The sequence below is a fragment of the Pteropus alecto genome, unplaced genomic scaffold, assembly GCF_000325575.1.
Source record: "Pteropus alecto unplaced genomic scaffold, ASM32557v1 scaffold75, whole genome shotgun sequence".
In the NCBI taxonomy this organism is placed as follows: Eukaryota; Metazoa; Chordata; class Mammalia; order Chiroptera; family Pteropodidae; genus Pteropus; species Pteropus alecto.
In genome coordinates this window covers 20,613,764-20,628,609 of record NW_006440638.1, presented here as the reverse complement: position 1 = coordinate 20,628,609, position 14,846 = coordinate 20,613,764, and the positions used below count along the sequence as shown (strand labels likewise).

At 40.3% G+C, this 14,846-nt stretch overlaps 2 protein-coding genes across 7 annotated transcripts; both read left to right on the top strand.

The window, feature by feature from the left end:
• Positions 1-666: 666 nt before the first annotated feature.
• On the top strand, positions 667-9,114 carry RPP14 (ribonuclease P/MRP subunit p14). Of its 6 annotated transcripts, none has more exons than XM_006917506.3 (7): positions 727-955; positions 3,069-3,207; positions 3,679-3,776; positions 3,878-3,962; positions 6,486-6,562; positions 6,974-7,052; positions 7,468-9,114. In XM_006917506.3, exons 3-7 carry the CDS (start codon positions 3,700-3,702, stop codon positions 7,522-7,524), a joined length of 375 nt encoding a protein of 124 aa, XP_006917568.1. In that variant the 5' UTR covers positions 727-955; positions 3,069-3,207; positions 3,679-3,699; the 3' UTR covers positions 7,525-9,114. The 6 variants fall into 6 exon arrangements, with proteins under 6 accessions (XP_015449290.1, XP_006917568.1, XP_006917567.1 ...); XM_015593803.2 differs by lacking the exon at positions 727-955 and adding an exon at positions 962-1,111; XM_015593804.2 differs by lacking the exon at positions 3,069-3,207 and having other exon boundaries at positions 667-804.
• HTD2 (hydroxyacyl-thioester dehydratase type 2) lies at positions 7,604-9,116 on the top strand. The gene has a single exon (XM_025050763.1). It carries the CDS (start codon positions 7,636-7,638, stop codon positions 8,149-8,151), a length of 516 nt encoding a protein of 171 aa, XP_024906531.1. The 5' UTR covers positions 7,604-7,635; the 3' UTR covers positions 8,152-9,116.
• The last annotated feature ends 5,730 nt before the right edge of the window (positions 9,117-14,846 follow it).

The following is a 14,846-nucleotide window of genomic DNA, read 5'->3' as shown; positions in this document are numbered from 1 at the left end:
CTAGAGTCAGATGGCCTGCTCCACCACTTAAAACTGTGTGATCTTGGGTAAGTAACTTAACCTCTTATGACTCAGTTTCCACCTCTGTAAAATGGGAATGATCGTAATGGTAGCTACCTTAAGATAGTGTATAGAGTTCCATAACACATGTAAAATATTTTGCACAGGCCTGGCACGAAGTAAGCACTCAATATTAGCTGTTACTATTATTAAACATAAGCACTATATGTTTCATGAATACAGGAGCTGTATCTTCTTGCTCACTGAGACCCCACCACCTAGCACATAATAGGGGCTCAGCAAGTACTTAAGGAATAAATGCAGAGATGAAACTTGGCTTACATATGTAAATAGGTCCACCTGGGTCTTTTTATGTCAAGCCCGACTGAACACCTACTAGGTGCTGGGAGCCACAAGACATTGAGAGTAGATCCTATCCTTAAGGAGTGTTTGACATTGGTGATGCTCAGCAGAAGAGATGCTAAATATAAAGTTGTTGGATGAATAAAGGTATTGGTAAATGAATAACTATGAAGTAAGCTCCCTGGCCAAATAAATATGCCCTGAATCCCGAATCTCATGCAGACATTAGCACACACGCCTTTCTCCGGGGAAGGAACCAGAGGGCACAGAGCGCGGAGGTGGTCTCAGCTCCTGATCCGGCTTCACGCCTGCGTCCTCAGGACTCCGTGCGGTGACGTCATGTCCGCGCCTAGCCGACATGACGTAACCGGGGGCGGGGCATACGGAAGCCAAACGTAACCACCCCGAAGTTTCTGGGACCCAGACTCCGGCCTCTGCTAGGTAGCTCGAGACTGGCGGATTCTTGCAGTGCACAGGCGTCTGAGAGGCGTCAGTCTGCTCCCGCGGAGACCCATAGCGTAGCGGCTATTTTCCGGGAGTGGGCTCAGTCGGCCGCGCGGGTGACGCAGGACGCGCGACTCAGACCGCATGCGTAAGGCGGGAGCGACGGCGGGCGGCGCGGGGTGGCCTGAGGTACCTCTCCGCTGCGGCGGAGGACGCGGCGTGCGGAAGGCGAGGCTGGGCTGCGAACCTGCCCAGGCCTCTGTGCGACGCAGTCGCGGACGCGGACGGTGGTTGCGGACCATGGGTGCGGACGCCAAATAAATAGCGGACGTTAGTCGAAAAAAGATTGAAAGGGACCTAAGTGCCCAACAGGAGGGGACTGTGTGTGTGTGCGTGCGTGCGCGCGCGCGTGTGCGTGCGTGTGTGTTTGATTTAGTCCAGAAGCTATGTTGAATGCCTGCTGTGTGTGATACACTGTTTTAGGTTCTTGGGAAACAACCGTGAACAGGACCGATCCTTTTCTTTTGGAGTGTACACTCTATTAGGGTCGAGGGGAGGGGAGTACAAATAAATAACAATTACGTAGTTATGTTAGAATGTGGTAAGTATGATGAGAAAAGAATAGAGCAGAAGCAGGGAAGCGGGGACTGCCGTATTAGATAGCTACTGGACCAAATCGAGGGGTGAGATTTGAACAAAGCAATGGAGAAGACGAGAGTGAGCCATGTGGCTACCTAGTGGAAGAGTACGTTCCCAGCATGCAGAAAAGCTAGGAGTGGGGCCCAGAGCCTGGAGGGAAACTGGTGTGTGAGGGAGAGCTGTGGTGGAAGGGATTGAGCAGGGGGAAATAAATAGGACAAGAGGTCAGAGCGGTCTGGGGAAGCAGCGGTACAGATCAGGTAGGGCCTTGCAGGCGGCTGTAAAGACTTTGGCTTTACTCTGAGTGAAACGGGAACCATTGCAAGATTTTGAGCATGGAGATGGCGTCGCTTGAATAGATTTTAATAGGCTCACTCTGGCCGCAGTAGGTGCTAGTTTCGGGAGGGAAGCAGGGATGGCTGTTACTAACAGATGAGTTAAAGAGCATCCTTACAGCCATTAAAAAGGCTAACTTGGAAGATGATAATGGCAATGACTATATAGAAGTGCTCATATTTTTGTGGTGAGCTGGGTGAATACGCCAGGCTGTACCCCGGCATCATCTTTTGAAGTCTCAGGACAGCCTGCAGAGGGCAGTGCTGTGATTGACCTTGAGGCTCAGGCCTGGCCATGGAGAGGTGACTGCTCAACACTTGCTCCTTAAGTTTGTGTGTGTAAGTGTGTAAAATATGCCTAACAGAACTTACCATTTTTAAAACGTACAGTTCTTTGGCATTGAGTACACTCATTGCTGTGCAGCTTTCACCACTATCTCCAGAATCCTCTTTAAGTCTTCATTATTATTGGCTTCCTGAACCTCAGGCCCAAAGTCATTCCCGTACTCAGGCAGCCAGTTCCATCAAGGCAGTCAGTAATATTTTAAAAACATCTATCATGTGCTAGACAACGAATGAAATAAATAGGGTCCTCTTCTTCCTGCCCTTCTAGTCAGGGGAGATTCTAGTGATTGGAAAAGAAGCACCAGATAACCATTGCTGCAGTCCTGAAACTAAAGATTCTTTTCAACCTATAGGCCTAACACTTTAACCATTCAGTCTGTCATATATTCAGTAAGTTTGTTGAATACCTACTCCATGCCAGACACAGTAAATATTCACGTTTGTTGAGTGGATGGTTGGATGTAGCTCCTTGACTCTGACTTCTCATTTTCTCTGGTGGTCACCATCTGGGAGTGGTTGGGACTGGCCTGACCGAGAGAGGTTTTTACAAATGTAGGTCTATAGCTATGTGACCTTGGATTAGTCCCTTTCCTTGATTGGGCCTCAGTTTCCTGGTCCCTTTGTGGGGGAACCAGATAGTAAACAAATGAAATGTTAAGAAATTACATAAAAAGGGAACATAACTTAGAACAGGGTGTCAAAAAGGTCTTGAAGAGGTGAAACTATTGGAAGAGGTGAACTGTAAGCTGTAATTTGAAGGATGAGTGGGAGTTATCCAGAGGGAGAGTAAGGTGGGAGTGGAGCCACGGACAGAGATTCCCGACTAGGGGATCAGCATGTTCTTGAAAGTTTCAGGTCTGTTAGAAATGGCATTGAGAGCCCATTCCAGGAATTCCTCTTCTCAAACCTGTTGCTATTGAAGCTGTCTTTCATGCCAAATAGCCCTTTGTTGACCTGGCCTCCAGACTGAGAGAACTCACAAATCGCACATGGGAGAGTCAGCAGAACTACCACCCCTCATTCTCCTGTGTATGTTCAGTGTTGACCGAGAGTAAACAAGAAGAGGGCCTTCAGATTTCAGGTTTTACTCCTTTATGTTTCTACTTTTTTTTTCTTTTTGGATTAAGAGGCATCATATCAGAGTGGTCTTGAGGGTGCTCAGGAGTGGTTGGAGGCTCTGTTCCCTTGGGCAGGTGTTACCTGTCTTTGCTAAGTTTTAATGTCCTCTTCTCTAAAATGGAAGTAATGTTAGCTTTTACCTCATAGGATCAGTTTGAAGGCATATGAAGTATTTAACACAGAGCTGGGTACTCTGTAGGGGAAAATGTTCAGTGGGATTATGTTATTAGAATTTATTAAGAACACATGGTGTGGCATGTATGATATATAGAAATTTCTTTGTTTCTGTGTGGGTAACCTTAGTTTGATTAGAATTAGATGCATTACTGTCTGTTGCAGTTCTTTAAAAAATCAAATAGGTCAAATACTCATTAGAAACGTGAAAAATAGCTCGTACGTTGCTAATTTCTAGCCCTCTTGACTCTTAATGTAGGTGTAATCAGCATTGGAAAAGATGCCAGCCCCAGCTGCCACATATGAAAGAATAGTTTACAAAAATCCCTCTGAACACCACTACATGAAAGTCTGCCTGTAAGTTCAGTCTCCTAAGTTCTATTTTTGGTTATTTTATGAATTTGAGTAGCATGAAATTTAATACGAGGTATTATTTTCTTTTTCATTTTTTTTGATAGAGAATTTCAAGATCATGGAGTTGGACTGAATGCTGCACAGTTCAAACAGCTGCTTATTTCAGCCCTGAAGGACCTGTTTGGAGAGGTATGAAATCACTCGATAGATTGAACATTCCTAAGATCTTTGTAATAAATACTGAAAGAACACTTTTCCAAATATTTAAAAACTTTAAAATCATATTTGTAAATTCAGAAGCAGACTTTCAGAAATGATGAATTTTAGGTAAGTGTGTTCTAATACGCCTTCTTTTTGACAAGGAGCTCATTAGACAAATGTTTATTTTAGTGCAATGCTACTCAAAGTGTGGTCCAGACTGGCAACTACAAACTGTTTTTTGTTTGTTTGTTTGTTTTGCCCATTGTGAAGATTTGAGAGTCACACTAGAAAGGTAAATCAGCACAGCACTTCCTTTACTGAGAAAAATCTCCTTATGAAAAAAACTGAGCTGAACTAAACAGTGTTCTTAGTGATATTGATATTTATTCCGATGCAGCTCCTTATCACAGATGAACACTTTGAGCAGTCATGTTTTAGCATTCACTTAAAAACGAATTTTGAGAGAGAACAAAGACAGATGATTTTCAAGAAGTTACTTCTTGATTTATATATTCTGTCAAATCAAAATCTGCTAAACAGCTCATAAAAATTTAAAACTTTATTCCACACAAGACTCAATTGAGAGCATGAAAAAAACAAATAGATTGGAGGAAAATATTTGCAAACCACATATCTGACAAAGGCTTAATATCTAGAGTATGTAAAGAACTTTCAAAATTCAGTAGTAAAAAACTAAACAACACAGTTAAGAAAATGGGCAAAAGACATGAACAGACATTGCACTAAAAAAGATGTGGGCAAAGAAGCACATGAATGAAAAGATGTTCAACATTATTAGCCATTAGGGAAATGCACATTAAAAACAATGAGATAATCACTACACACCTAGCAGAATGACTGAGACGAAAAATACTGATAATACTAAATGTTGATGATGTGGATAAACTGAATCACTCATACATTAGTGGTAGGAATGTAAAATGTAAAAAATTTTAGGTATAGTCTCTTTGAACACAATTTAGCAGTTTCTTAAATTAATCATGTACCTACTATACAACTCAGCAACTGCACACCTGGACATTTATTCTAGAGAAATGAAAACTTAACATTCATGCAGAAACTTACATATGCATGTTCACAGAAGCTTTATTAGTAAGAACCCCTAAATAGAAATAAGCTAGATGTCCTTTAATGTGTGAATAAACTATAGTACATTTATACCACGATATATGCTCAATAATAAAAAGGAACAAACTATTGATACACCAAACAACGTGACCAAATCTCCAGAGAATTATGCTTAGTGAAAAAGCCAATCTCAAATGGAAACATGCTGAGTGTTTCCATTTATATAATGCTTTTTTTTTTTTTTTTTAGAATTTTACAAAATTTATTGTCTATGGTAGCTCTCATTCACAAATCCCACGCTCAGGCGTGCTCGTGTGCAGGTTGGGTGTCTTTTGTTGAGTTTTAGATGTTCAGCTTATTGTTGTTTCAAGGGGAGAGATCTGGGGACATCTCTCACTCTACCATGTTTCTGATGTCACTCTATATAACGCTCTTGACATAACAATTTGAGAAGGATTAGTGGTTGCCTGGGGTCAGGGATATTGGAGAAAGTGGGTATGACTATTAAGGAGTAGGAGGAGAGAGCCTGTGGAGATGGTGTAGCTCTTTATCTTGATTACAATCAAGTGGTTACATGAAACTACATATGTGGTTACATGAAACTACCTACGTGGTAAAATGTTATAGAACTATGCATACGCATACATAAATACGAGTGCATGTATAACTGGTAAAATCTGAATAAACTTTGTTTTGTCAGTTTCAGTTTCCTGTTTTGATATCATGCTATAGTTGGTACAAGATGTTGACATTGAGGGAGGCTGGATAAATCTCTTATGACTAATTTTTCAAAGTAAAGAGCTTAAAAAAATATATGTGTACCTTCTATATGTCAGATATGAAACCTAGTTCTGGGGGATATAGCTATAAACAAACAGACATGGCCTCTGTCTTATGGACTAATGGTTTTGGTTATTTTTAGAAGAAAACCATGTTGAACAATTAATGGCAAGGATGATGAGTGTTATCCCTGAGACCAGTAAAAAAAAAAAAAAAGACCTGAGGGCCCAGTCTGTCCAGTGAGGCCAGACTGCCAGGTTCTATCCCATAATTCAACGATAAGACATCAAGCAATAAATATTTGGAATAGACAGTTTCATAAGGAAGTAAACACATTTAAAAAAAGAATGATGAGTATTATGAAAGAGGAAGTATGTGGGTCCTGTACATGAAAGAGCAGAGCAAGTGAATGAGCTTAATCTTGGGGAAGGAACAATTTAAATGAAGACTTGAAGGATGAAGAGGTATTAGCAATGTGAACATTCGAGGCAGGGGGTAGTTGTAAATAAGCAGGCCCACTATTCCAGCACCATTAAATAAAATACTGCATTTTTGGAGGAAAAAAGCAATTGATAGGATTAGTTTTTAGAGTTCAAGACTAATGTTGATAATAGTCTGCTAATAGCATTATTGCATACTTAGGTTGATGCTGCCCTACCCTTGGACATCCTAAACTATGAAGAGAAGACCTTGTCAGCTGTCTTGAGAATATGTAGCAGGTATGGCAGACAGTGGGACATTTCTAGTATAACAGCAGAAAGACGAATGGAGAAATAGAGCAAAAATGCTCTCTGAGAATAAGAGCTTTGTCATTGTGAACTCTGAGCAGCTTTTGGAAGTTTAAACTGGGGAGAATATGAATATTCATCGAGCAGGAACTTACACACTGGAGAGCAAAACTTGAGATTTGCTGACAACTCCAGTGTTTCCCAATTGATGATCATAGTTGTAAACTCAGAAATATATACTTTAGAAACAATTGAGATTTATTTTATTCTCTGCCTATGATATATTATGCTTTTCTTTTTAAAGTTTTCTCATTTAAGTTAGATTTTCTGGATTAGCACAGAAATACTAGGAAGATGTTGCAGGGACAAATATTTATTAATGCTTTCTTGATTTTTCCATAGCGGTCTTGTCAAATTGTGGAGCTCTCTGACCCTGTTAGGATCCTATAAAGGCAAGAAATGTGCTTTCAGAGTGATTCAGGTAAAGACTATTCACATATTCTAAATGAGGCTGAGTAATGGATCAAATTACTTTTTAATATGTGTTCCATTTTTGTGTTTGCATAAATCCAGTGTGGTTAATATCTAGCTAGGGAAGAAAAAGAACTTCATTGCTTCCAATTGTATGGGAGGAGTTTGGGATAAAACTTGGAACTCATACAGAAAAGTCTTAACTTTTCATTTATTGCTTAATGCCTAGTGCCTTATGTATTGGGATGCTCTTTCTGAGCTTATCATGACCACTTGTTTATCTAAGGCTTCCTCTCAAGATGCTGTTTAAAATGCTACTGCATAACTTGGTTTGTCCTATAAAACTAGGCATGTTTCTACATTGCCTTGTGTTTCAGTGCAATTTTCTCCTGATAACTGTGTTAACATTTTTCTTTCTCTTATAGGTTTCTCCATTTCTCCTTGCATTATCTGGTAATAGTAGGGAACTAGTTTTGGATTGAATAGTCTTCAATTTCAGAAACATTCCTCCGCTCTCAAAAGTACGTTTTGATGCCAGCATAATGTGTGAAAACTGAAGCAGGCTAAAAACCTCTCGTTGATGAAATTCGAGGATGCCGAAGATGTTCCCAGTAATTTCCAGCCATCGTCTTTGGTGGGGTGGGCTTCCGAGGAGAATCTGCCTGAACCAACCAGTGCTAAACAGGCAGCACTTTCAGCATGTGCACATCAGAGTTGGAGACCGGGCTGAACTCAGCAGGGCCTTCACACAGAGGGATGTGATTTCCTTCTCAGAATTAACAGGGGATGTCAATCCTTTACATTTAAATGAAGATTTTGCAAAACACACCAAGTTTGGAAAGACAATTGTACATGGAGTTTTGATCAATGGACTTATTTCAGCTCTCCTAGGTACTAAAATGCCAGGGCCAGGCTGTGTATTTCTTTCCCAGGAAATTAACTTTCCAGCCCCTTTATATGTTGGAGAAGTTGTTTTAGCTTCTGCGGAAGTGAAAAGGCTGAAGCGGTTCATTGCTATTATTGCAGTGTCGTGTTTTGTAATAGAAAGTAAAAAGACTGTTATGGAAGGCTGGGTTAAAGTTACGGTCCCAGAAGTTCCCAGATCCTGAAATATGTGTTTAAAGATGCAAGTTCATGCATCAGTGTTATCATTATCAAGAGCCTCTGAGGAAAACAGGGATTGCTGCTCTTCAACAAGGAATGGCTAACGGACCCAGCAGCCCATATTGGAGGAGGGGAACAGGTAGAGAGGTGTTCACATGTCCACTTTCCAAGTTGGCTTTATGGTTCACACAGACTTTATATCACCTGCCTGGTTTTTTTAAATTAAAAAAATACATATTGGGAAGGTTGTTTAGCTAAAGGTTCTACTTTTAGGATTTCAAACCTAGTTAGATTTGCATTTGGATAACACAAACCCACCTATATCTGTATAGAATAAGTTTCCCACTGAATTTCTAACTAGCTAGCATTTAATTATTGAAGGCAACAATAGACATTGGGTCATCTGAACATCTATCTTTTACGAGTAAATATTCTTAAATATTCTTCAACAGCTTCTGGGTCAGAGTTTTTTGTAATTTGTTACTGTTTACACCAAGGTGGCATCTTGCTTAACTTTCAAGTGGTACTTGCCTTTCAGATAGTTTTCCTGTTATCCGAGAAGGGTTATCGTGCAGATTTGGACTCAGCTATGTAAACTCTTGGTTTAATCTATAAAATGGGGATACCACCTACCACACAGGATTGCTAGAGATGATAGATACAAATAGCAAAGCACAAGACCTAGCCTGTAAACAGTAGCTACTACTATTATTCATTCTCCCTGTGAATGAAGTTAGAAGTTTTCCTGAGTTTAAAGCTAACCGGCCCACAAGTAAACAGGCCAGTCTTTCAGGATGTCAGGCAATCTCTTGGTCTTCTAAACCTGGAATAGATCTTGAAATGCACAGTGTCTGTTTTGGTAATGCAGATTATTTTCTCCCATCCTTGAAAATATTGTGGGTTCCCCCCTTTGTAAAAATAATACATGCTTATTGTAAAAAATTATAAGAAATAAAAAGTATAAGAAACACTGTGGAGACCAAGTTCTTAATAGTTCAGGGGGATTGACAAGGAAATGTGCCTAATATGTTAGTACTAAATGGTCATCCCGAACCATTTTAAGAATCCTTTTAAGAATCTGTACTGGAACATAGATGTGGTCTGCCTATGCTCTGTGGCTTTACATGGTGGCTCTGACCACAGCTAGATGCTTTGATCAGGAATATAAGAAGTGTAATTGGTTGAATCAACCCACATTTTCTGGAAAAAGGATTTTCCTCCCACTAGTGGGTCAGTAACTAGATTTTTAATTTTTTTACATTAAGGGTATCAGTTAAAGGAATTACCAGAAGGAATTATTCTAGTCACTAGAGGGCAGTGATCTACATAAAGTATTTTAAAACTTAAATATTGTACTGGACTTGTTTGTGACAGTGAGATGGAAATAACCAAAATTAATGTGAGAAGCAAAGATGCCATTATGAGTTTCAGAATGGGCAGAATTGGCAAGCTGAGATCCACCTGAAGAAGACTCATAAGTAAAACACTACGCATGTTGGAAATTTGATACAACATTGAAAAAATGTAAACTTGCACAAAATGTGGACTTGAAGCTATAATCAAGTTTTGCTCCTATAGAACTCATTCTCTGGGACTTAGCAGCAGTCTTGAAGTATGGGTCCATAAATGGAGTGTGATGTGATCATCAATACTAACAGCTGCCATTTTTTTAATACCTGATGAGCCAATTTTCTACATTAATCCTTGAAACAACTTTATCAAATTAAGTTTACGTCCCATTTTATAGGTAAGAAAACAGACAGGTGCTGTGTGACTTTTCCAAGGTTGTACATCTAGTATGTAGTAGAGCCGGGATTCAAAGGGGCCTGCTGCTTCAAAGCTTTTTTTCCAATCATTTTATGGATCTTACAATGTTACTGTTACTGGATCACTGTCAGTTTCTATAATAGTATCTTGTTAAGTGGCATTAAAGCATTTGGAAACATAGAATTTTTTTAAATATTCAAAATATTCTAGATCTTATTCCTTGCTACAGTGGTAGCATTTTTCTATATATTACGGTGGGGATGATGTCAGATCTGACTGATAGCTGCTTTATACTGTGTAACTCAAAAGTAGCTTCTCAAGAAGCTCATTTCCTTTTTTTCTTGGATGTCATGGTCTATGATCTCTGTAAGTCAAAAAGTTGGACTAGAGAAGTGGGCAAGAAGTTAGGGATACATCTCTGTAAATGACTTGCTAGTTTTACTCAGAACTAAGATTCTCAAACCACCGATGCTTTGTTAAAGCTGGCTATAAAGAAAACTGGCAGGTTGGCTTTTTCATTTTGAATTCTTTTTATACAAGCTACTGGAAAGAATGATTCTTCTAATGAAAGCATGGATGACCTTCAAATTAGGAAATCGTCTCTCTTAATTAAGAGGCAGTCTTGACTATATGAGGTCACACATGAGTACAAAAGTACTGACTAAAATAGGCCAAATTGTACTAGCACTTTCCACTTAGGGGCATTATAAGACTGCAATTCATGCAATGTTTGATCACCACAGAAAGATATACTCATCTTAAGCAATTTCAGCCTAATGTACTAGAAAATTGCTTAACAGATTTTTATATTCTATTAGAAACATTTCCATGTTGGTGAAATGCCACTCATTTCTTTTTCTAAGCGGCAAATCTTGAGTAACAATAGGAAGAAAATGTGCACTTGCCACCATTCATCTTGTGGACTTGTGTTTTCAACTAGAAAAAGAAGGAACTGCTAAATGCATACTGGTATTTCTTAGGTAACCACAGGTTTTCATTTTGTGCTAAATTGTTAAGTTATTTTTCTTCTATGTTCTTTGAGTATGATTCAGAGACCAATTTATTCCCAAAGAAAATTGCTATTAAATTACATCTATTAAGTTTTTATATTAAAACATACTCTACCAAGGGTAGACTGTCACTCTGAGCAGCTGCGCCACTGAATGCCTCATGCGTTGGCATAATTTATTAACTGGTGCTCTCTGAGCAGAATGAGAGCACTATGGTATTACCTCTGGGCTACATATTACTCTTGAATATTCTCAGGGTCCCAGATGTTTTACTTCCTTTGCTCTTGGCTTGTCTTCCTTTGGATCACAAACACAACAGAGACAAGAATTCTCAACATCAGTGAAATTTCAGGTTGTTGCCAAATCACCAACTAGGAAAAACCATTTAAGTTCAAAATCACAAGAAAAAGGCTAATGTTAACACTACACAGAACAGGATTAATGGGAGACCCGACCCCACAGTTAATTTCTAGGGCACAATCAATTTCTAGGGTGGCTCTTAGCTATTACACAGTTCATATGACCTTATAAACCCTGGGGGAAATTCCTCTGCGATATGATGGAAAATATCAACACGTTAAGGAAAATAAGTGATCAAATTTGAGTTAAATTTTATTTTTTAATTCAGATCGTGAATATGTAAAGAAAATAATTTAGAGTTGGGAGGCAATGCTTCTTAGGAGGCGCTGAGGCTTCATAAGTGCGATTTGATTTATAGAGCAGTTGCCAGGTCTAGAAGCATCCTCACTAAAACTCATCTTCAGTTAATCTCCCAATGTCAAGTTGTTGTATAAATAACATGTGGGCCACCAACATTTAGTAACATTTAAGAATATAAGTATTTTTTCTGCTAGCCCTGAGTAGTAGTGTATGTGGCAAAAACTAAGGTACCACATGTCTCATTAATTTCACCCAGACAAACTAGAAGCAAAACTGATTTGATTCAGCTCAGCTCTGCCTGAGGAGGCTTCCCCCACATTCAGTGTGAGCCACTTAAAAAGCCAAACAGATGTTGGGACTGTCGGTGAGGGTTGGGGCTCCAGAGAATCTAGGGATCCAGTTAAGTCCAGGATCCTCAGAGGATCCTGACAAGGCTGATCTGGGAAGAGGAAAATGAAATTATAAGGCTCATCATAGTATCTATTTGAGGGGCTTCCTTCAGGCAAAAATTTTCAAGAGAAAGGCGAAGTCTAATTGAGAGTCTCTGGCCTTATTCACTCAAGTATCTGATTTCTCACTTTCAGTTTCCTTTTCCTAGTTAGGAAGACTAGACAAGTTTGTTGACCTTTGCAACTCATTGTATGGTATTATTTTTTCCCCTAATTATACAAGTAAAATACCCTCATTAGAGACATTTTGAAAAACACAAAAGAACATAAAAATAGAAAGCATTATGATCCCACTTCCTAAAGTGGATATATTTTTTATATTTGGGATTGTACAAATGCATATACAGTTGACCCTTGAACAACATGGGGGTTAGGGGCACTGAACCCCACGCAGCTGAAAATTCACATATAACTTGACTTTTCCCAAACCTAACTACAGTTATTCCTCTATATGGGAGGATTGGTTCCAGTACCTCCCCACCCCCAGCGTGGATACTCAAATCTGAGGATGCTCAAGTCCCTTATATAAAATGGTATAGAACAATGGTTATAGTCAGCCCTCTGCATCTGTAGATTCCCAATTGTGGATCAAAATACTATTTTTGACCCACGATTGGTTGAATCTGCAGATGCAAAAATGGGGATATTGAGGAGCGACTGTGTGTTTATTGAAAAAAAATCCGCTGATAGGTGGACCCGCACAGTTCAAACCCATGTTGTTCAAGAGTCAACTGCATTGCTTTTTTTCACTTACTGTTAAAAGCTTTTTCCAACATCATTATTCTTTGATAATCTGATTTTTAATCATTGCAAAATATGATTGTACAATGATTTGTCTAATTCTCTATTGTTAGATACTTATCCTCACATGCTATGTATTTCCACTGATATCTGCTTATTTCCTCAGAATACCTTCCTAGAGATAGAATTTCTGAGTGAGAACATTTTCAAAGCCTTTGATGTTACTATTAATCCCAGTTCCTAGCACCAGGCCTACTTACATGGTAAGTACTTAGTATATAATTTTTGAAGGAATAAATGCATTCAGAAAGGTTGGACCAATTTTTACTCCCACCAATAGTATGCAAGAAGAGCCTTGTCATGGTCAGGCCACCATTTAATTATGACAGGAGTAATAATTAAAGCAGAATTTGGATGTCTGTGATTCTGGCAATGAAATAATCTGTTTGCCTTAAAGAAATGAAAGTAAAAAGCTGAATTCTCCCTAAGTGATATATGGTTTTGTTTTAATAGACTAGTGTTTTTAAACACACTGGGACACAAATGGAATGCAGGAGGAGTTCTGATTATTTTAGGACTGAATTATGAAGTTCCATGTTTCCCTTTTTGCATTTCTATCCACTGAGTCTTGGCCCCTAAGTCAGTTTGTCAAAGCTACTTGGCCACTTGGGGTTGTCCAATAATCCCATTAAACTTGAAATCTGGAGAGGATGCCCACTTTGGATACCGTCTAGGCCTGTGGTGTCAAATTTTGGTGGTGGTAGTGGTGGTAGTGGTATTACCAAAAAATTTTGTTCTCTTTTTGTCTGAAAGGTAGAAATTTAGGGGAGACAGATTTAAGAATTAGAAACGCTCCATTCTATGAACTGTAGGGGAAGGAAGAAAGTAATATTGAGCTTTTATTGTGTGCAAGCCCCTTCCCATCCTACTACATTCTTCATACCAACCTTTCCATACAAGTATTATCTCCATTTTGCAGATGAGAAGCTAGGCTCAGAGAGGTTGGGTAACTTATATAAGGTCACACAGCTGTCAAAATGCCAGAGCCCTGGAGATCCCTGCCATCTAATTTCAAATATAACTCTCTGCATCATCTTAGGATGCTGCCCTGGGAGAGAGCAGTGTGGGTGGGATTTCTATGTGTATGTGGGGTGGGGTGAGGATGAGTTGTAAGGAGTGCCAGAATTGTGGCCTTGGATTCAGGCAGAATCTGAGACAAATTTTGAGTCAAGAAGTTGGGCACAAAGTTCTCCTGCTGTGAGTTTGAGGTTTCTGGAGCTGGTACAGTGGGACTGAAGACCCCAAGTCTGAGGTATCTTGGTTGAGGGTTCTCAGGGTTCAAGGCCTTGTGGGCTGAGCTAAGAACTGGCACCAAGGGTAGAGACTGGACCAGTGCCCAGATTTTAGGGTCCCCAGTTCAAGGAGCTTGGGCCTGAGAGTTCTGGAGTCTGAGCACTCCAACTGTGGGGTCTAATTCTAATGGCCCAACTTTTAGATTTTTGAGTCTGAAGAGTGAGATTCAAAAGTTCTAGTAAAACCTGAATCTGAGGGACTTGTTTTAGAAAGTATCTGGGTCTGCAGGGTGCAGACTGAGGGTCCCATACTGAAGACCTTTATTCTGTGTCTTATGGTTCTTGGGCCCGGGAGGCCTGAGCAGGAAAGATCCAGTAGTTAAGATCTCAAGTCTGACAATCCCAGCTTCTGAGGGCCTAATGTGAAAAGCCCGACACTGAGAAGTTTGGTTTGGGGATCTTTGGCCTGTGGTTTCCTGGATCACAGAGCCCAGGAGTCGGTGTCTTCGGATCTGAGCATCTCTGGGGGTGATGGCTTAGGGTGAAGTGTCCCCGGATAAGAGGCCGGGTGCTAAGGATACATGGTTTGCGGAGCGTCCGCGAGGACTTTGGAGGAGCCGGTTCAGGGTAGCGGTGACTGCGGAAGTTTGGCGCTAGGACCTCGCGGGAGGCAGCAGCGCGAAGGGCGGCCAGTATTGACAGCGACCGCGGCGGGGTACGGTCGGCGTTAGGACCGCGCGGGCCCAGCGGGTGGCGGCGGCGCGTGGGGCGGCGCGTGTTG

Coding starts and splice junctions, on each gene's coding strand:
- RPP14 (XM_015593804.2), top strand. CDS start 3,700: ATGCCAGCCCCAGCTGCCACATATGAAAGAATAGTTTACAAAAATCCC. Junction 3,963..6,485: donor TGAAGGACCTGTTTGGAGAG/GTATGAAATCAC, acceptor TTGCATACTTAG/GTTGATGCTGCCCTACCCTT. Junction 6,563..6,973: donor GTCTTGAGAATATGTAGCAG/GTATGGCAGACA, acceptor ATTTTTCCATAG/CGGTCTTGTCAAATTGTGGA.
- HTD2 (XM_025050763.1), top strand. CDS start 7,636: ATGCCGAAGATGTTCCCAGTAATTTCCAGCCATCGTCTTTGGTGGGGT.